Source organism: Apus apus, chromosome 6 (assembly GCF_020740795.1).
Source record: "Apus apus isolate bApuApu2 chromosome 6, bApuApu2.pri.cur, whole genome shotgun sequence".
Lineage (NCBI taxonomy): Eukaryota > Metazoa > Chordata > Aves > Apodiformes > Apodidae > Apus > Apus apus.
The window spans coordinates 39,543,757-39,566,157 of record NC_067287.1 but is presented as its reverse complement, the minus strand read 5'-3'; the positions used below and the strand labels follow the sequence as shown (position 1 = coordinate 39,566,157).

The window sequence follows — 22,401 nt, the reverse complement described above, 5'->3', positions numbered from 1 at the left end:
ACTAGGGGGGCAGTGGGGTGGCCTGGGGCAGTGGGGAGGGCACAGGCAGGAGCCTTCATCCACTGAACCAAACAGTGAACGATGGTGAAGGAAGAGAACAGGAAAATCTGAATCCCACCCGAAGCAGCCCCTGTAGAGGCCAATTTCAGAAATTCCTCAGGCTTTGGCTTTTCAGTGGCTTCTAAGCAGCCAAAATGTGTACTCCTAAGTCTCACCAAAGGAGGATTCCCAAATGCTGGCCATTAAACGTTCAGAACATGCTGTGGCAGGGATCCTGCCACACTAGGGCTTTCCAGGCCTCCCTCCATGTCCAGCACCTCCTGCCCGGCTGCCTCGGCCATTCCCTTCCCCACCCTCAGCTCTGCTCCAGACTGCATCAGATTTTCATACCGTTCCTGTGTGAGCCCAAGGCCCGGCAGCAGCTGAAGGAGGTGCCTGCTCGAGAAGACCGGCCTTTTGCCACCTCAAATTTAAAATGCCCCAAGTCTCCTCTCCAAGCAGTGAAGAGGCCCAGCGGGGAAGCAAAGACACAGAAGAACATGAGGAGATTTGTCTGGTGCACGTGGCAGGGGTGACTTCTCAATGCGTAACTACCTGGTATCTAACTCCTACTCAACCAGCACACAGGGGTAGCTTCAGAGAGCACCAGTCCTGAACCAGCTCATCCCAGGTGACAAGCAGCCGTGCCAGTTGTGTTCAGGAACACGTCTGCTGCCTGAACACACCAAATGCTCTTTGCTAAGCACAACTGGGAAAGAAAGCAGCAGCACCTGCCCCACGTCCCCCACAGGGCAGTGCTTACACCAGAAGGACGGCAAATGTGGAACATCCTTAACCACCCAGGAAAATCCAGGCAGCAGGATGAAATGGTTCAGTTTTACTCTTTGGCAAAATTACAGGTTGCGCTGTTTAAATCCCTCTGAGCCCAATCACAACATTTTATTAAAACAGTTTTCCACGTTTAACTGTTATTCATTGAAAGGTCCACGATAATAGTATCTTAGCACCATCAACCTGTCGAAATCAACCTGCCCAATTACTCCAAACTACATTAATAACACCGGATATTACACTAATTGTGTCCAGTTTCTATGCAGACGGGGTCCCGCGGGGCTAATTTTGCATCCTCAGGGGCAAGCAACTCAGCCATCAACTTGATTTCCCCAGGAATCCCTCCTCATTACACAAGTCCAGGCTGTCAAACTTTTTATTTTTTTTTAAAAAGGGTTAATGGGCCAATCAGTCATCAATTACTTCCTGGAAGGCCAGCAGGCAAAGGGTTAAAGTGCAAAGAACAGGCTGCAACCCATTTCCATTTGGAAGTTATTAGCAACAGGAGATGTCTATAATTTTGTTGATGTTGTTTGTCTTCCCCCCTTTTTTTGAAGTGGGAATGGGTGGTTGGGATGGGAAACGAGCTGATTCTGATGGTATAACTTACTTTGTTTTTTAGAGGAGCAGCGGAAGTGGGCAGGGAATGAGGGTATTTTAGGAAACCCACCACACCACTTCAAGAACCTGCATGGTACCCCTGCTGATGCTGCACATGCTGCTTTCACCACCCTCAGTAAAGTTGCTGCATTTATAACACTTCTTTTGCTCTGCCAAGAGATGGGCACTGCTGCAGCCCAGCCACTCAGAGGCAACAAGATACACAAGTTCTTGGAAGCAAAGGGCTGTGCAAGGGAAACCAACCACTTGGGCATGGTCTCACTGCATTCCTGCACCAACACCTGGGGTTACTGCTTGTAGGTTTAGAAAAAGACACTGAAAATAACTACAGGATACAATTAGTCTGTAACTTGTTCCAGGTAAGTCAATTAAGTCTCCTAAAATGTAGGGAAAACATGTCCAGAAGCAGTTACAGCTTTTGGTGTCCCCTACGAGTGGTTCTAAATGATGTGAATGTCTCAGCTCCTTCACAAATTTCACTCCCCACATCTTTTACTCTGAACATTAACAATGGCACAAACTGCCACCAACACTTTGCACCAGTGGTGGGTAACCACAAGCACAGCCTGAAGTCAACAGAAGACAGGGGGAGCCTTTCTGCTGGACACTCTCCAGGCAGAAGTAACACCCACCCCAAAAGTTTGCTTCTAAAGAAAATAACCCAAAATCTCTTTTTCCATGGGGAAAAAGCCAGACTTGCCAGGCTTAAGGCATTTCTCACAGGCATACAGGAATATTTTGCCAGAACTGGAAATAAAACTGCATCTCCTGGCTTCCAGCCACCCAGCTTCTTCCAGTAGGTGCCAGGTTGTGCCTTTGCCCCTTTGCCCAATGTGGTTGCCCTCAGAAGATCTGGTGCTGCTGCCAATTCCCAGCAACTCCTGGACCACGTCTGGTGGATGCTGCTGCTCCCGCAGGAAACAAGAAGTCAGGAAACAAATTCAGGAAACAAGAAGCCAAGTGCAGAACCAAAAGATCCTCAATGGCTTATTTCAAACACCCGTGAAGCATCTTCAAGAGCTGAGGCTACAGTATGAAACCCAGTCAAGCCTGCCTCCACTAATACCGAGACCTATTTAAACTCCCTTTTCATCACGCCCTCCTCCCACTCTCAAACATCTCTTCTGCTCAAGAACCCTCCTAATAACCCTTCAAAGTGTCAAAAGGATGAGAACAAAAACCTGCCCCAGCAATCAGCATTAGATGTTTACAACAATGCTACTTGTTTACAACAGAGACAAGTGCTAGTTACCTACTACAGAATGCTAACTGTCCTTACCTTCTGCCACTCGGTGTAAATTAATCCTTGAAGTTGGAAGAGAAGGATGTTTATTAGCAGCCTCAATTAAGGAAATATTTGTGCCACGTCCCACTGGGCATGACTATGCTAATACTTCTCTCGCCTTTCCAAACCCAGTGTCTAAATCTAATTAGTTTTGAAAATCAACCCTATCAGGACAAGACAGCTCTGCCAATGCTTGCCCACAGCTCTTGATAAAGGTTGTGTTCCACAGGAAGAATTTGTACCGTTTCATATTGCTACCCCTGAGTGGCAAACTGGAGATGGAAGGTTGGTTTCTAGCTCAAGGGACTGAGCCCCCCCGCCATATGTTCTTGGTGCTTTATTTGGATGCCAACACCACACAGTTTGAAGAGATCCATGAAGGAATTTTAAAATCCAGTCCGTGCAGTATGTGAGCCTACGCTAGTATTTTGCTTTTCCTAACATGGTTCACTTCTTAAATTCTCCCCAAATCCGTTGCTATAGGAATAAATAATCCCGTATTTTAACAGTAATGCTATGGTAACAGGTACGAGTGACTCCAGCTTGTCTTAAAAGTCAGAGCAGGGGCTGTTGTAAGTACAACACACTGATATTACATATTAGAGAATCAAAAGATTGCTTAAAGCCTGGCTGCCTACAGTGAGGAGGAGGTAGGATTTTCTCAGTTGTCAATGACTCCCTATGGAAAAAAAGCCCACAAAAGTTCAAGAGTTTTAGGGAAACTCTGAAATTAAGGGAAGTAAAATTTATTGCAATTATCCAAAACTGATGGAGGAAGAGTTGGGGACATAGCTGCATGACACCCTGTTTCTCTCTGCCCTCAGAAGTTAAGAGTCCAGCTGTGCTCTTACACCCTCTGTGAAAATCCCTTCCTCACTCCTGTGTGGCCAGGACAGACCCACCAGGAACACAGTTATTTTTGGTGTCACAGAACCACAAGAGAGGAGCTACACTGAAGGAGGACCCTCAGCTTAGCATGGTGCACAGCAGAAGGTGACCCACCACACTGAGCTCCATCCTTCTGCCACGCATCTATAGAGCAGCTGCAGATTTCTCATTCTCCATCAGAGACTGTGCTACCTGGAAGCATCCAGGATGCCTAAAAATGAATCACAAATTGTTAGAGAGGCTGCTTTCCAGATCAAGCTTTCAAAAATGGGACTGCAGGAGTATTTTTGGTCTGTAAAAAGGTGAAGTGCAACCGAGCGAGCATGCGCTCAGACCAAAGCAGGTTTGTTATTCTGGGCTGTCATTTCCTATCATCGTTCTCTTTTTTGAAGGCATAATTATCTAAACATGTGGCTTTTAATACTTACAGTGCTCATTAACTCGACATTTGCATGTCTCACTATTCCAGCTTTCACACAAAGGCTCAAGGTACCAGCTCAAAGCTGCAAAGGGATGGAGAACACTGACTGGTCCGTTTGGAGTGGGGATAATACTTAAAAAAAAAAAAAAAAAAAGCTACATCTGCCTAATTTCAGGATCCTGGTTTGATACGTCCCAAAACTCTTGGGGCCATGGCCATGAGGAATATGTTTCTGCTTATCCAAGGTGCCTTTGATACTTAGTTTGATCAGTAAGAGGAAGATTGCTCAAACTAGACAGGCTGTAAACAAATTTAAATCTTTATCTGTGAAACACAAGGGAAACTTAAACTTGTCTCCCTGTTGCAGCTCAGAACAGGTAGATATAAAACCACAAGCTTCTCAAGCAGAAAACCTGTCACAACAAACACTGAGTAGGAGAAGGATCTGGCTGGGAGAGAAAGAACAGCAAATAGATAGAAAATTACCAAGCATTAAAAAGTATCAAGCTAGTTTCCTATTAAATTAAAAACTAACCCAAAATGTATTAATGTCCAACACATCTTCTCTCATTTCCTATTTCACATGTCACACTTGAGAAGGTAACAAAAGGACCAGAGAGTTTGGTAACTGTTGCTCTGACAGGGAGCGATTTTACATTTACATGAAGAAATGAACCAAATTCTAATTTAAAAAAAAAAGCTTCCTTAACAACCTGCAGGAAAATCCCACTTTTGTTTCCCACGTCCACTCTGTTTGGCAGGGAGAGCGAAGCATCCGAGGGCAATCCGAGCAGTAATTGTGCACAAAAAGGACGGTGATATAAATCACCAAAGGTTAATGATCAGGATGTGAACAGAGGGACTTGTTTACAGAATGAGTGTGCAATTTAAAATTTACCAGAGATTTAATGCCACCGCTTGGCAATCACTAAAATCAACAGCCCAGAAAACAGTGACATTAAGAAAAATATTACAGTTCTAATAATTCTCAAATAAGTCAATTAGTGTGAGGGCATGAGCTCGCGATTACTTGACCCATTTGGTTGGCACTTAAGTGAAGGGGAAAAAAATATTCCCCCCTCCTTTACAGGGAGATTACTGAGTTGTGACCTATTTTGCATTCCCCATTTCCTATGCCATCCCTCTTACAAGCTGCTGGAGATGGTCAGGGGGGAGTTTTTTCCCCTCTCCCTGCCTGGCTTCCAAGTAATTCTGACCTTTGACATTTGTAATAATAATGAAAAAAAAAGGAAACCAGAAGGAAGTTTATAATTGTGTTGTTCAAATGAAGGTGGTGGGGAAATATAAAATGCAGTGTGCTGTTCTATACAAGGCATGATGGCTGTCTTGGGTGGGAAAAAAGCAATGTAAGTCAATTTGTGAACTTTGGCACCAGGTGACCTTTCGAAATACAACAATATACGGAATTTACAAGCAAGAGCAGCACATGCAAATGACCCGGCACTGTCTCGCCTTTGGATTAGAGCTGCAAAGAGCATTATGGAGAAGGCTTGCACAAAACAAATTAAGACTGTTACTTAAATGTCACGGCACACTATTGTATTTGGCTACAGATCATTACACCTGATACTAACACTTTTAAAAACTGTAATAACTTGGGAAAGATTACATTGAGTGCCCGCGTGTAGAAAGGGAAAAAATATATATATAGAAATAAATAAATAAAATAAAAGGGTTCCTGAAGTAATTTAAACATCACCACTCCACGACTAGAGGGAAAGGTCAAAATTTAAGTAAGCTGAAAGGAACATGAATGGCAAAATAAAACGCAGAAACAAAAAAGGATGAAAAGACCAACTGGAATGACTCCGTAAACACGAGATGGAAGCACACATGCTTTGGGCAACCTGGGTGTCCATGCCCGCACTGGGAAAGGGAGAGAGGGCAATTCTTTGGAAAAGGGGGTGTAAAAAAAGAGGGGTGAGAGAGATGTTGATCTACAAGGGGTGGGTTTGTTACCTTCAGTGTTGGTGCTGCTGCTGCTGTATATATTTCGCAGGCTACCAACACGGTTTAGTTTCCAAGCTTTGCGTTTGGCTGCGTCCAGAGAGCAGAAGGGGAAGAAAAAACAAACAAGAGAATAAAAATAAAGAAAAAGGAGGCGGGGGGGGGAAGAAAATAAATGAAAAAGGGGAGAAAAAGAAACATCAAAATAGCATGTGAAGTAAAATACAAGCACCAGCCTGTTAACATGTGAAGATGCACACAGGACCATACGGCCTCTCCAATCCATGGATGACACAGAAAGCCTCTCCCTGAGAGGGATCTTGTTTCTACAGTGTGACATGGTTTGACAAGATTGAATGGATCTGCTATTGGAAGAGACAAAAACAGACCAGTGGAAGGAAAAAAAAAAGTATGTAGGCAGCATTTGTACAGAGGATACACGACTAGAGGAAACAGCTACTGGGAAATGTGATTTGATTGAGCAACAGAACACAGCTCCAAAAGCCTCTATCAATCACTCAGTGCCTGTAGTTCACCTTTAAACCACATCATCCTCTTTGCAAGTTGAGGTGATGATGCAATGGCAGGTTATTTGTAGCATTAAGCTTAGAGAATGATTTTGGTTGGGGAGATCCTGATGCAACTGATGTTTGTGGTCCTCCCTTGCCCCCCAGGCAAACCACTGCCAAGTCAGACTGCTTCTTTGGGACACCAACAAACGTATATTCTTTATACAAGAGGCAACACCCTTGCTGGTTTAGAATTGCCTCGAACTTTGAGATTCCCAGTTGCTGTTTGACAATTAGCAGAAAAGAGTACTCCAGAAAATCTGGAGTAAGGCCATTCTCCCCCTCACCACAGATGCTCCTCAGCCATTAAGGACAACGTGAACATTGCACAACACAGCGAGTACTGACACCCAACCACTCTAAAATGTTCTTCCTGTGATTCTAAGATAACTTTCTAAATGCCCTGTGAAATTCAGAGCAAACAGTTGCTTCCACAGAAGAGGAACAGTGACCTGAAGTAATTCCGGTCTTCAAGAAAAAGCTTGATTTTCAGCTAAAGAGCTAAGGCTGGAGGAGAGAGATGCCTGAACACCCTAGACTCTTGAGCTATATACTGCTCTAATAAAGTAAGTTGCAGGCTTTAATGCTAGGTACTCCAAGGAAGGACTGGCTGGCTGAGTGTGTCCTTTGTCTCAACCCATGAGCTTTGTCCTCATCCCAGTGCGTGTGTGTGTGTGTGAGTAGAGTTGAGTGAGCGGCCATGGGGCTGTTCCTTTGTTGTCATGTTGGGCCCAAACCACGACACCACTACAACAAAACGGCAGCAACAGCTTGTGGCTTCAGCTGCAGCTCCAGGGGGGCATCTGCAGACACCAACAAGCTTCCCTTTGCTGCTGCCTTGGAGCTGAACTGTGCTCAGCTAACATACGTGCTGGACATAAAATAAGCTGGCTTCTGTGTTTCAGGGGTGCGCATTTTCAAGTGAGAACAGGTCTGTTGGTACACGAAGAAGAAAACTAGCCTTTTGTTAAGATACAGAGTGACTGGGAATCAATTACACTTAATCACTCCCCATTACCACGTATCTTTGTATTTGTTCAGGCAGTAACTCCACATCTGTGAGCAACCCCTGGCAGAAATAATTTCTGTGTTTGCTTTCTTTAATAGGAATGCAATCCCTTCTGTGCTAATCAATCTGCTTTTCCTGTCTGGTTTTGATTGGCTAGGCTTTGTAGTAAATATGTTTACCCCCCCTACGATCACATGCTATCATTTCTAAAAGCAATAGATGCTTTTTTTCCACACACTTAGCCACGAGTGACCTGAGGATGCATCTGTTTGAAACCTGGCAAGTTTTCTGAAGATGCTTAAGATCATCTGTGCAACAACACATCAGATTAACCCCCTTCAACTCGCTCAAATTCATCTCTTTTATACCTTGCTAAGCATAAATATGCTTTTACTCTCAGAAGAGTCTTAATATTTACAGTCTCACCCTAAAAATCTTCCTCCACCGCTTAAATGAGCAACTACAGACGCGTTCACGTCACCTCTGGTCTCCACAAGACGGAGTTCTTTGTTGATGAGATAAATAGTCCTCAGATAGCTGATTAAAAAATGATGTAGCCGTTTGGTGGTGTGTCCAAGCCTTGTCAGCCATGTTGGATGGGAAAGTGTGCATGAATTACATCCCTGGAGTGTGCTGAACACTGCTGATTAAATGAGGCACGCCACAGCCCTCAGCAGCAATTATCAGAAATAATAGGATCTTTGCACCCACGCTGGAGGAAGGGGGCTGGGACGGAGCCCACACTCGTTTCACGTAACACCTCCTCATCGCCTGCACAACATAAATAACACTGGCCATTCACCTCAGATGGCTGTTTATTTATTCTTATTGTGCAACAATTAAAGACTCGGAAGATGTATGAGAAAAAGGCTCCTGCAGCACAGGCCGGGGAAGCTTTGCCATCTAACACCTGGGTAACATCTGCCTAGAAAAACAGGGGGATCCAAGAGCTGAATGAGAGACAAACGTGAGGGGTATTTAAGGATCAACTTCAGGACCCCGTAGGTGCCAAAGGATCGTGCACATCAGTCCTCTCCCTGTTCTTTCTCAGCTCCTCACATCCATCTGGGGATGGGAAACTGTGGATTACAGATTTTCCCTTCTTGCTGGTCACAAACAGTCCTGTGCTCAACAAGACCAGGAATGAAATAATTTCATTAAGGTGCAACCCAGGAGTGTCTTACACCATGTAAATTTGTTTCTGTGACTGTGAAGGGGCTTGAAATTGTCTGGTTTACAGTTTCCCACACCCCTACATGAAGGCATCAATGAAAAAAATACCTTAAAAAGGGCTAAAAAGAAAAAAAAAAAAGAGCATGCTTATCTAATAGATGACATTTAGAACGTAAAAAAATCTGAATCCGCTGTGTTTCTAGATCTGGCCAACATTAAAATAAAAATAAGCTACAAAGTATAAGTAAGGACCTGACTTTTCTCTAATTCCTCACAAATGCATACAGCATATCTATTAAATCAGATTTCCAAAAGAAAACCTCTTTAAGCACGTGAATGTGACTCTAAACTTCCTAGCCATTTCTGCGTAGCATGTTGGTGTTACCAGGACACAAATCACAGCAGACCAAAAAAATGGAGCCAAAATACAGAAAGTTTAACTGCTGTCTGTTATTCCATAACCATTAATAGTAATAACCCTCAGTACATAATTTTTGGACACCAGAACACTCTGAAAAACAAGCTGCTGGGCATCAAAAGGAATGAAAACAAGTGCTGAGTTACAACTCAGCCCAGCCCAAACACAAGTAAAACATTAATCCTGATAGAAAAACCCCTTCTCCTCTGAAACTGAAATCCTTGCCAGTGCTCTATTTGAAACCCACAAAACACTCTAAAAGTAATACTTCAAATCCCATTAATAGTTAATTACATTTGGCTTAGATTCAGCTTTGAACGTTTCAAATCCAGGAAAAAAAATGAAAACACATTCATACTCCTGCTCGTGACAGGGAAAAAGTTATTTTAATAAAACATTTCTAAAAAATGTTTCTAATTGTTTTGGTTTTTTTTCCCCTGCAATATTTCTCCACTGAAACTTTTGCAGCAGGTAAAGGACCCACTAAACTATTTCAGTGCATTCCCAATACACTATAAACATCCAAGATTCAAATTGACACAAGTATATGTTAATTGGCAACATTTTTCTCAGGTTTTCATTATCTGAAGCAGAAAATTATGGGTCTTTTATACACAGACAAAAATCCTTTTCAACCACCTAGAAAAATTGTCTTTTAATAAAAGCTTTAAATTATACTATCATATTTCAAAGGCAACGAACAGTTAAAGCAGCTAATCAAAGGTATAATTATTTAATGACTACTACTCATGCTATCTAGCAGGGCTGTAATTGCTTGGCTGTGATCACTAGACCACCAGCTTCAATACTGGAAAACAAGTCCTTTGCTTGTAGCATTTGATCGACCAATTCCTAAGGTTAGTTTCTCCAATTGGGCTGAGTGATTACGGAATGAAGAGAATCGCTTTGTCACCCTGACTACTACTTTTTTGATACACTTTTGTACTAAAAAAACCCAACAACCCAACACAATAATAATAGTGATAATAATAATATTAATAATAATAATAATAATAAAAACCTGCAGAGGAAAACAAAATATTTCAGTGACAAAATGTGATTTGTCAAAATCATCATTGATTTTTTTCCCTTCCAAAGCCCCATCAGGGCTTTCTGTAAACCCCAATGGCCCCACCTCAAAGGGGGAAAACCAACCCAAACTGTACTGATTGAAAAGGTTGTTTTTATCTTCACAGTATTTTTATATATACCCTCCATCTTAATCTACTTCAAAGAGTTGGAGTTTATATTGTTTCCATCATGTCTTTACAATTGAAAATGTGGGAACATCACCTGGCATCATCCTGTATTAATCACCATCCAGAAGTTATGCAAGTGCACAGTGCCCACTGGGTTTGGTTTTTGATTAATAACAAAGCATCCATGGAAAAGCTGCTTGTGTCTTTGTATCTTAGCACCAAATGCTAAATATAAATTACAGCTGTTAGACTTCTTCCGTGGTGCTCAATTTCTTTTCTTCTAGACAATTAGATTTGATCCAAGGTATTGGACCCTCTGGAATTTCAAAGAGATTTGAATTCCTATCCGACTAACTAGTCACCATCTTAATTTCAAGATCAGTCTGGTGTTTGTAATGAGTATTATTGGAGCTCAAATGATGCCACTCAAACCCAGCCATGGTGAGGGATCCACCCTTCTCAACTCCACACCTTGTATTCCAGTATGACTCCAGGATGGAATGGGACACCAAACAAGACTTCTTAACGACTGGAATAACATTTGTGACAACAAACCCTGTTTCATGTGGAAAAAAATGAGGAGAAATTTATTAGCTGAAAGAGTGGTCAAGCATTGGAACAGGCTGCCCCAGGGCACTGACAGAGTCACCATTCCTGGAGGAGTCCATGTGGATGTGACACTTCAGGACATGGTTTAATTGGCATGGAGGTGTGGGGTTGACAGATGGACTTGATCATCTTAGAGGTCTTCTCCAACCTTAATGATTCGATGTGTCATCAAAACCCCTTGGCCCTTGAACTTCTTATTGGCAAGGCTACCACTGTATGATGTAAAATGCACTATCACTGAATCCAACTCAGCACCTGGGACCCAAAGGAAAGGTAGATTAGAGGAGCAAGAGTGGGACAGACGGGGGCTGGGTGACATTCACCACCAGCCTCCCTTCTTTCGGCTGTTTAGACACAGCACTGACTCAGTGAGAAGAGACAGTGCTTCCTTGCTTACCCCATGGAGAACTACTACTTGTACGGCAGGATGGATTTATTCTTGCTTCGACCATCAGTTTTATCTATGGGCAGGGAGGGGACAATCCTGCTTGTTACAGGCCACTACCGAGGAGCATTTAAATCCTGCATTTAAGTGCAGGGGGCTGGAAATTCCCCTTTGCTTTTTCAGGAAATCCCTCTTCCAATGTATATGAGGCGTCAGAGAGGAAATACTGACTGAAGACAAAATAGGCTACAATAGAGTGCTATCATTGGGCTGAATTAAAACCAAAAAGAGCACCCTTATTTTCTCACATGGGAGAAAAACCCCAACTTGTTTGAAGAGCAAAAATATTGACGTATGAAGCAGGATGGGAAGGTGCTCCCTGCACGATCAGCGTGCTTCACAGCAACTTCTGTCCAGTTATCTTCCCAGAAACAAAACAAAGCAGGCAGTAGGAACACTTCTGTGATTCTTACAGTTCCTATTCCTTTGAGATTTGTTGTGGATATAGATGATGAAGAGCTAGATTTTTCCAAAGGCTTGGGAATATTGCTCATCTTGGATTTATTTTGTTCAGCATTTTAGAAAATGACCTTAAAATAAGAGACTACCCTCGCTGTAACCAAAGAAGGGATGTATCTTGTCTATAGAAGTCTTTTCAGATAACGTAATTTTAGAATCACCGACTGGTTTAGGTTAGGAGACACCTTAAAGGCTCATCTAGTTCCAACCCCCTGCATGGGCAGAGACACCTCCCACCAGCCCAGGCTGCTCCAAGCCCCATCCAACCTGCCCTTCAACACTGCCAGGGATGGAGCAGCCACAGCTTCCCTGAGCAGCCTGGGCCAGGGTCTCACCACCCTCACAGGAAAGAATTTCTTGCTAGATGAGGTGTTACAGTAACTTTGTTAGTTCCATCTTCTACTTTGAAATTTAAAACAATTATAAAATTGAACAGAAACCACAATCTCCATTCCTACCATCTCTCATCTTTCTCACCTTTAATCCATCCCATTCACTACTGCAAATAAGAACTTGAATTGAAAGCACAGCAGCACAGGCACTTTCCTCTTCTGAAGAAGCCATGGGATCTGCTCCCAAGGATCATTAGATAGCAGAACTTTAATGCACAGGCAGGGGAGCTTCACTGGAGGATCCAAACCCCCTCAACAACAGAAGCCAGTGCAAGCCATGCAAAGAACAACTTGTGTTAAAGGTGTTCCAAATGGTTCCAAAACACCATTTTGGAAAAGACTCTTTGTAAGGCATTGGAGCAACAGGTTTACAGGGGGTGTTTCCACCCCACAATGCAGGCTCAGGAGCCATATGCCCTCCAGGGCCAGGCTCTCTCCAGGAGCACACACACACTCCAACCCTTCTGTTTGTTTTGGGAATCGTGTCCGTACGTGGGCAGGCAGAGCACTACCTCCCATCAGAGCTATCTGTACCGGAATTCTCTGTTAATGTCCCATCACCTGTAAAAATAAGCATCAGACAATCTGCCAGTATTTGGTGTTCAACAGTTTGGTGTCTTATTCTGCTTGTGGTGCAGCTTCCCATGTTAGGTTAGGGATTCCTCACTGGAGAGATTCCAGTTGGAGAGATCTATCCTGTCAAGGTCTTTTCCTACAAAGTACTCAGCCACCTGTAATGATTATTTCTAGATAAACCTGAAGGCTTGTGCTAGAACAGGAAGGTCACTTCCTGTGGGAAGGGAAGATCTCCTTTTGCCTGAGCTTCTACACAGGCCTGCACTGACACAGTCATCTTCTGACTTTCAGTTTCTTCTCCTGGTGCCATGAGGAAACACAGGCCCTACACTGAAAACATGGGTCCTACATTGCAAGGAGGACAACCTGAGGCATGGAGGCTTTGCTGGGGCTGTGAATTAAGTAGGTAGTTCCTACCTAGTAGCACCAAAACATCTGTGCTCGGGTGTCCTCGCAGGAAATCCATTCATTTGCATTTCAGGCCTCTCCAATGCCTGCAAATGCAAATCATTAGCACAAAGCTCCTGCCTCAAAGAGGGCAATGGGACAGAGAACCTTGGGCCTTTCAGAAGTAGCTCATGGATGAACTAGCTGAACTGCCAAAACTCACTGCTCAAACAGCAGTTACTACCATGACCTAAGATGGACCTGAAGGTGTAAGACTCTTTAGGCAGGTAGGTCTTAACCCAGGTCTCTTCCTACAGAGAAAGTATCAAGACTCTTCTGTGTTAAATTTGAGGTGGGAATAGAAAAATTCTTTCCAATGGCAGATTCAACATTTGGTCTCTTCTCCACAGGCTGCATCTGGATTTCTAAGGGCAGGAAGCTACTCTTACCTACGTCTTGGATGGGGCTCCTTAGACTTACTGGAAGTTTTCACTGGAACCGAACCAGAGGAAAATGTAAAATTCATAAATTGAGGACATTCTTGACGTGCTATTACCCAACATCTGCCCAGACACATCTGAACAAATCCAACAAGATCAGGGTTAGCCTCCCTGGCTGCTTTCACATGAAGGTTATCATTCCTGTGATATGATTTGTTTCAAAAGCGGTGGTTGCAGCACAATCCCCGGGGAGACACCATGAGCAGCTTCAGAACCTTCGTTCTGAAGCTGGGAAAAGGAGGATGCAATTTTACATTTGCATCTTTTAAATCCTGCCTGTTTTGTCAGGGCACTCACAAACACTACGGGGCCGTGTGACAAGGCAACACCAGGAGGCTCAACAAATGAAGAGCCTGGTGTCTAAGTTGTGTGCCTTCACCAAAACACCGAGCGACGGCTGCATTCTGCCTGGAAAGAGAAATATTAAACCCTGCATTTACATCAGACACGAGTGTCAAAGGCTCCTTTCCCAGCCAGAGCTCCCAGTTGTTAACTACTAAATGGCTAAATGACAATGGCTGTTACTAATCGCTTATTGAATAATGGAAGTGACACAACTGATAAAAGGTTTCAATCCTGGAAAAAAATGATTTATAGTATTTCACTCTACTGGCACTGTTATTTGTATGACAAATGGTTGGACAGACACCAGTTAATCTCTGCACACCTCCGACTCTGATGTGGCAGCTTCTGCTGGAGCAGCCAAATAATCAAGAGCAGCTAACAATACAGGCACGCTGTCGTGAGGGGCTGAATGCTGGTGTTTTATCAAGGCTGAGCCCCAAATCAATTTACAGGATTTTTTTTTTTTTAATTTTTTTTTTTATTCCAGCTGGGGGAGGGAGAACACAGAGGGAAAGAGGAGGAGGATGACAAAAACGGGAGCGGCAGCTTGCAACCAGGCAGGTCGACCACGCTGCCCCAGCACGGAAATGAAATCATCAATACAACGAAGGCATTAATGACTTCAGAAAGCTCAGCAGAGTCTATAGATTTTTCGTGATGGCAAAATCCAACCTGCAGCATCACATGGAGCTGTCAAGACTGCTGTGCTTCTGCATTCCAACCCGCCGTGTGCCCCATGCCACAAATCCCATTGTCCCCTCGGATGGGAGAGAGGGATGAGTTTCTGAGGCAGCGTGAGACAGGATCTGCCCCCCTCCTGCTTGAGAAATGAATGAAATTTTCCATTTATAAGCAGTCCATCAAGAGCGGCTTTATCTCATTGGTTGTATAGGTCTCATCCTACTTCCTGCAGAAGTCAAACCTGTTTTACCAAGTCCGTCTTTCAAGAGCAGCAAACCCCTTGGAGCACTGGGCGTCCCACAGGTCACCTGCTCCTGCCTCATTTTTCAGCTCTGTACCCACAAGCTGTAATTTTTCCTATTTGAAAAACTGTGTCTGCTTCTAGCTAATGAGGAAAACCAGCTTAATGAAAGAAAATAAAAAAACCACGCAGAGACAGAATACAAGGGATTGCATCCAAAACGTCCAACTTTGCCAGTTGAGCAAAGTGAAGGACCAAGATTTTTATATTCACGTGACACATTTGGACTGGAAGGTACCTCACTGTAACCCACACCTTGAAAATTTCTTAATATAGCCGCACAGAGTCCCATCAGACCTCTAAGCACGTTCACATACCTTAGCAGTAGTAAGGTAACTTCTTTATGTCATTGAAAAAGTTAAGTATAAAATAACCAGCATATTCCAAGCCAACTAAACCCCCCAGCTTTCACATGACTGCCAACGGGTCAAGTCCACCATATCTAAGGGTTACCCACCATCTGAAGTGCCCCTTTAGATTCCAGCTGACAGACAAGTTTTCATTTGGTTTTCCTGTTTGCAGAAACAGGCCTTAATGCAGCACAGCACTTTGCAAAGTTGCCATTATTTTTAGGCTGTAGGAGGCTGGTGCTGCTGTATCTTGCTCACCTGCATTCAAACCATGAAGAAGAAAATTTTAGCACATTTTCATCATAAGGCCTAAAACATCCCTGGAGAGGCAACATCTTACAGGCTGCACTCCCACTAACAGGACTAATGAGGATGGAGAAGACCAACATTCCAGGAAGGGAGGAAAAAGCATTTGTGATAAAGTAGCATTAAAATTGCTCAGCTTTTTATCACTTGACTATCTCCTGCATGAGCTTTAGACTACTCTGTTACTTCCTCTGCCAACGGAAATTATTTTCTGATCATATCACAGATCAGCCTTCCCATTGTTTGGCACAAGATCAATATGAGGTTAAACAACACAGATTTTTCAGGATTCCATCCCCTCTTTTCAGCTACAAGTATAATAACCATTTTTCCAGTTTTCTGACTGCTACAAGACCCCTTCAAAAGGTTTTGACATTTGATTAGAAAGCTCTTAAGTCAACTTTGTAGTGCTCCCGACCACAGCTAAGCTGGTTGTGCAGATATAAATAGCAATTAACTAATAAATAAATACACTAACACTCTAGATGATGTTTAGATGTTTAGAAGAAGTACAAACTTAAGGTAAAGTGAATTCTTATTCTTTCCAACGATGGAAGATTTGTCTTGTCTTGTCCTTCAGAATCTCACCTTGGAGCACATGCCATATTGCCCAGGTGGAGTGGGACTAATGACAATTATTTCCCCAGACATCATAAGGAACCAGCATGGCCCCTCTGTAGCCTTCTAACCCATCCATCAGCCCCTGAAAGAAAGCAGAGACTCTCTCCCTTCCACGTGGAGTCAACCTGCAGGCAGTCACAGTAACCGATGGCACGCGGAAAAAAATGACATGTAATAGCAGGAGATGGCTGCCAAAACAGGACACAGTCAGGCCTAGCAAAGGCTGATGGACTGGCAGATTCCTTCTTTTAATGGACACGTGAGCACAAGGAAAGGACTGCTTGCTTGCCAGGCAAGATCCAATGGGTTTGGTGAAGAAACAAAGGATGAAAAGCCAAACAAAACCAAGGTGCTACTGTAGGTAAGACAAAGCCTGCTCGGGAGAAAATCAGAGCCACCAACCAGAGGCTGACCTGCTGGATTCCCTCCAGAGCCATAAAACACCTTTTCCCCAGGTAAGCCATGTCACCCAGAGGACATAAAATCCTTAAAAATGCTGTAAGCAATACAGTCAGCTTCTGGTTGAGATGGGAACATGCTGCATGTCCTGAAAACTCCTGAGTGCTGATTTAAGCTCACAGGTTGGCATAACTGGCCAAGAGGACAACCTCACCCCACTGACTGATCTAGCACAGGCCTGGCTGGGATGCAGCTCCACCCAAGAAGTGGAGGGGAAATGATGAAACCTGGCCCGAGAGACATACAGCTGAGATATAAACAGAGATTTAAAGGGAAATTTTCCTAGTAAATCTCTCAGCCTTTCCACAGCTCTCATTTTGACCCAGTCCATTCCTCCCTTGCAGAAGTGGCTGGACTCCTGACTTATATAAGCACCACGGGGGTTGCTCAGTGTTTGGCAGGGCCTTTACTTGCAGATAAAAATCTTTACCTCCTCTTTCTCCAAAGCTTTTTAAGAGGAAAAAAAAAAAACAAAAACAACAACAACAATAATAATGATGCTAAAATAAAAATTTGGATTTGTCAATCAAAACCTCAGGCTGCAACACCCTGCGCTGGCTGATGTTGGACTGATAAGGCTCAGAAAAATGAGGAGCTGGTAGGGACAAAGAGCTAGGAGGTGACAATCCCTCCATGCTGAACGTGGCATTGCCCTTGAAATGACAAAACCCTTCTGTACCTCGCAGGGTCTCCGTGACCTACTTTGCTCCGGAAGGATAACTGGAACGAACACGAATCCTCTCCCCTTAACGCGCCACAGAGTTAAGTTTCTTGTATATTCAACGTCCTCCTACAAGCAGGACCAAAGCACAGAACGATTTTCACAAGCAGAGGCTCAAAGAGACCAACGCTCTGGCTCCTGTGCTGCTCAGAAAGTCATTGTGGATTTTATTCCAGCTCTGTTCAGGCTCTGGGGGACAGTTTATCTCAATCTTTTCTTCTTTTTTCAGAAGTCTTGCAGGTTAAACTTGGGGCCTAACAACCTTGGCAGCGGCCCTTTTCATGTTTTAGACGAGCCATTGAGTAGCATTACGACAAATTATGGGGCCTGATGATATGTAACAAGAACATCTCGTACAGTCAAAGGCTGTGGTGGAAATAAAAAGCCTGAAAGACATATTTCTGGCCAAAAAAAAAAAAAAGGAAAAATTTCCCTCTTCCTTAGTATTAGGAATTGCAAATGGTGAAATACTTCAATTATACATGAAAGCTGGGTCTCCTTGCACCACCACTGTGTCCATTGAAGACAGCATGCAGAAGACACATATGGTGTGACAAACTCTTTTGCTGGTGGAACTCCACAGTCACCATGTGCAAACCTGACTCAGAAGCAAAGGTGTAATGACAAACTCTTCTCCGCCGTGGTTGCCATCATTCTTCATTAAGGAAATAATCTGGATGAAATTAATGTTCCTACCTGAGTCCATCCACCTCTGCATTATCAGCTGAAAGCAACAGTCCACCAGCTGGGAGGCCAACCAGCTGGTGAAAAAGCTGTTGGGATATTTTCCAGGCAGAAAAGCACCAGAGTTCATTATTAATAGATTTATCATCAAGGAGTTCATTATTAATCACTATTTACTAATATTTTCAAAGTGTCATCAGCTGCTCACCTGGGAATAGTTTTGTAATAATAGCCATCAAATAAAAACCCCTATAAACTATATTGATATTTTTAGTACTAAATGCAGCAGATAACTATCACTATGGTTAAGAAAAAAACAAATCCCTACTCCAAATCCCCTCCATAGCTATTTTTTCATCTCAGACTAGCTCTGAACTCATCTCGTACTCTTCAGTTTGAAATAAACCAGAGTACTGCACTGAAAACCTTTGCTATGTATCCACCTGACACCAAAGTTTACCTTCTCACTTCACATCAGGGACCAAAAGGTTATCAATAAGCAACGGTGACCTAATTATTAATAGGAGTTTTGCTTGAGCAAACTGGTATCTCACTGCATTTCTGGGAGAAAAAGAATATAGTTGACAAACAACTAAAAATGAATTGATTTTTCACGTTCTCCTTGTAATCACAATGGATCCTCACACGAGGTTCTTTAAATCATCTGGCGAGCATTAATCTACTTTTTACCTTCTTTTTAAATACATTAAGCAGATATTAATCTATGCTTTGGTACAATTAGTTTAGTTCTAATGTAATTAACACTGAGGCCTCTTAAGTATTCTGTGAAACTAGGTACATGGTCCCTAGCAAGTGGGGATTTTCTGAAAACAATGCTCCAGAAATCCTTGGTGACATTTAAAAAATCCTGATTGTGGCTATTTCCCACTGCTGGGCACCTGGTTTTAGGATGAAAATGTACATGATTGTTATTTACAGCATTTCACTGGAATCTCTCATTTGAGGCCCGAACTACAAAAATATCGTGTATTTAAACACACTTGAATTCTCACAGCATTGTTTCTAACCAGAAGATTCCTCTCAAAATACTGTCTTCCATCTCTATAATTACCTCTACTGCTTTATATATGGCTCTGCAGGTGCCTATTTAATTAGTCAGTAGCTAATTAACTGCAAAGCCTGTTGTGAAGCCCCAAGAGCACAGATAAACAAGAGACAAGGGAAAAGGTAAACATTTTTGGGCTGAGCTACATTGCAATGGGAACTCTCCAGTGACCCCTTCCTGCCAAAAAACTTGGAAGGATGGAGCTGAAGGGAAAATGGTACTGGAAACAGAAATAATGGTAAGGGCCAAAAGAGCAAAGTTTCATCCATTTTCCTGCAGCATGCAGACCCCCAGACTGGGGTGGGCTTGAAGGGACCTTAAAAGCTCATCTAGTTCCACCTCCCTGCATGGGCAGGGACACCTCCCACCAGCCCAGGTTGCTCCAAGCCCCATCCAACCTGCCGTTGAGCACTTCCAGGGATGGGGCAGCCACAGCTTCCCTGGGCAGCCTGGGCCAGGGTCTCACCACCCTCACTGTGTAACATTTCATCCTTGCATCCAATCAAAATCCACCCTCTTTCAGTTGAAAACCATTGCCCCTTGTCCTGTCACTACAGTGTATCCCTCAACCAAGCAAGATCCAAACAGTACCAAGGAAAATTAAGTTATTACTGAATTAACACTTTGGGGTGTGAGACATCTCCAGAGACTGCAGAAATGTTTTTAAAAACCAGTAAGGAGCAGGAACATGTGTATTAGGGTAAGTATTGTATTATTTCCTTCACTATATCCACCTTTCTGAGCTCAGACTGCTGTGACATTCCTGTGGCAAACAGCATGTCTCACCATAAAATTGGAATTGTTTGGTATTTTTTGAAAAATGTGGTTTATAACTGACCATTCACAGCCCACTGACGGGCAGCCACCCAACCCAGAAGCAATTCTGTGTGTGACAATGATGATCTTAAGCCAATTGTAATAGGGTTGCTTCCAATTTTAAGGTTAAATAAATCATGAACTGTACTTTTCTGCAGAAACATGCTGTGAAGGCATTTGAGTTCTCCAGAAATGGGATGGATCACTCTGGTGTTTTGTTTACTACTACTAAGTATTACATGGGCTGAAAAGCACTTAGGATCATCACAAAAGCATTTATGATCATCACAAACCAGTCACCAGCACTAACAATTTTCAAATGATGACTTAAAAACCCAGATGTCCTTTTTTTTTTTTTTTTTCTTTTTTCCTAATTCCCCTTGAAATACTGACTCAAATGATGATTGCACAGGCACTGAAGCCCCAAAAGGAGGAGCCTGGGAAAGGAGAATTAAAAGAGAGCTGGAATAGTCTTCGAGGGAGCTGCCAATTCCTTGTCAAATGAAGCAGAGTCAGAAATACTCCAGCCTGGCTTTGCAATCCATCACCACCAACTGCAGCTTCCTCCTCAAATCACACGGATGGATTCCAAGCACAGGGAAGGAGGTGCAAAGGAGTCAAAGTCAAGTCAATGCCATGTCAGCTTGAAAACCCCATGAAGATTATGTGTGTGTGGCTGTAGAGGCTGCCAAGTGCCAAACAACCTCTTCTCAGAGGTACCCTGGACACCAGAGCATACCAGGTGAGAACCATTCTATCAAACGTTTTTTTTTAAAACACACTTGGGTATCTCCCACATCTCAGCATCCCATTCTAATGGGAAATCTGCCAGGCTACGACTGAGCCTCACAGGAGTTGCTGATGTCACTGCATACATCCTGCTGTTAAGACATCATGAAATGCTAGCAAGGTATCTTCTGCTGCTGAGGAATCTGTCCCTTCATTGTCTCCTCCCAGCCCTTAGATAAACAACCTTCAGGTAAAGCAGAGCAGAGCTGGCAGCAGGCTCTGCCACCTGTGTCCACCACTCAGAGAAAGTCAACACAGTCAAAGATGTGGAATTTCTTCCCCTTAAAAGCTTACCTTTCTAAGGTGTTTACCTCCTTGATGGAGACAAATATGGACAATTAAGAGCTGACTGTGAGCCTTCCAGTTTATTACAACTTGGGCACTCAAAGTTTGGTAGAAAATCCCCCCATGCAAGAAGCACCAAAGCCCCTCCCAGCCTGAAGGACTTGTCCTTCAGAGCAGGCAGGAGAAGGCTGAGGAGCTCATTGCAATCCTGGCTGCTGGTACAGGGAGCACACACACAGGGGAGCAAATCCACAGATTTAAAGAAGCTTCTCTTCTAGAGAAGGAAAAAAAAGATTCTCAGGTCTTGTGGGGTGTCTAGAAGTAGTCAATCATTACTACAAAATAAAACACATTCATCGGCTCCAACTAGGATATGAAATTCCAGGCAATAGCTGAACCTGAAAACATTGGGAGAAAAGCCAACTGCTTTGTTTCAAAGAGCAAAAACCCACCAAGACTGACTGGCTTTTTTTGCTCTAAATTCTGGTTTGGCCCTTGAACAGTAAGCAAGAACTGATCTTAAAGAACAGAAGAAATAAAAATAATACAAGCTGCTTTTTAAGAGGTAGGACTGGCCAGCACAGGGTTAGTTTTAGGAAAAAGTCTCCCACAATCCAACTGAAGGGACACACTAGAAGAGGGGTAAAGTCCATCAGGAAGGTTTTACTTGTGAGTTTAAGGAGTGACTGAGCTTTGCCTTCAGATTTTGCCCATTTAAGCAACCCTGTAAATTCTGTTGGACCTTGGAGGAAGCAGCCCTGTGAGGGAGACATTTAGTGGCAGAAACGGCTTCAGAAAAGGCTGGGTGCCTGCCCTGGCTTTTTGCAGGACTGCTTTATTATTTCAGCCAGCAGCAGGCAGGTAGAGCAGAATCACACTGACAAGCAGCAATAAAAATGAGGGGTGCTGCTGGAGTATTTTGACTGCATCCTTTCACTGCCATTCACAGCATCTTCCAAGCACGGGAAACACAAGCTCTTCATTCGACACACGGCTAATACATTGTACTTCAGCCTCCTCCAAGTCCTCCTCCTACCTCTCCAAGCTCTACACGCATCCAAAAATTGGATATTGTAGGATGTTGAAATGTGAGAAACAAGACTGGAAGCACTGGAACAAGCAGCATTGCTTGAGACTAAGTTTTCCTTATGCAGTGGTTCAGGTTTGATATGCAAGCCTTTCAGGACTTTCTTCTCATTTTAGGAGGAATCTGAACTAAGAAAGATG

General features: G+C 43.3%; 1 protein-coding gene across 9 annotated transcripts in view; it reads right to left on the bottom strand.

The window, feature by feature from the left end:
* AGAP1 (ArfGAP with GTPase domain, ankyrin repeat and PH domain 1) overlaps positions 1-22,401 on the bottom strand; it is a 337,725-nt gene that overhangs the window by 48,109 nt on the left and 267,215 nt on the right. For 6 of the 9 annotated variants that reach the window (XM_051623022.1, XM_051623027.1, XM_051623026.1 and 3 more), the window contains one exon: positions 6,027-6,104. The exons of the other annotated variants lie outside the window; for them this stretch is intronic. In XM_051623022.1, coding sequence (XP_051478982.1) covers positions 6,027-6,104 — 78 coding nt within the window. The remainder of the gene's footprint in view (positions 1-6,026; positions 6,105-22,401) is intronic. 9 annotated transcript variants of the gene reach the window in all.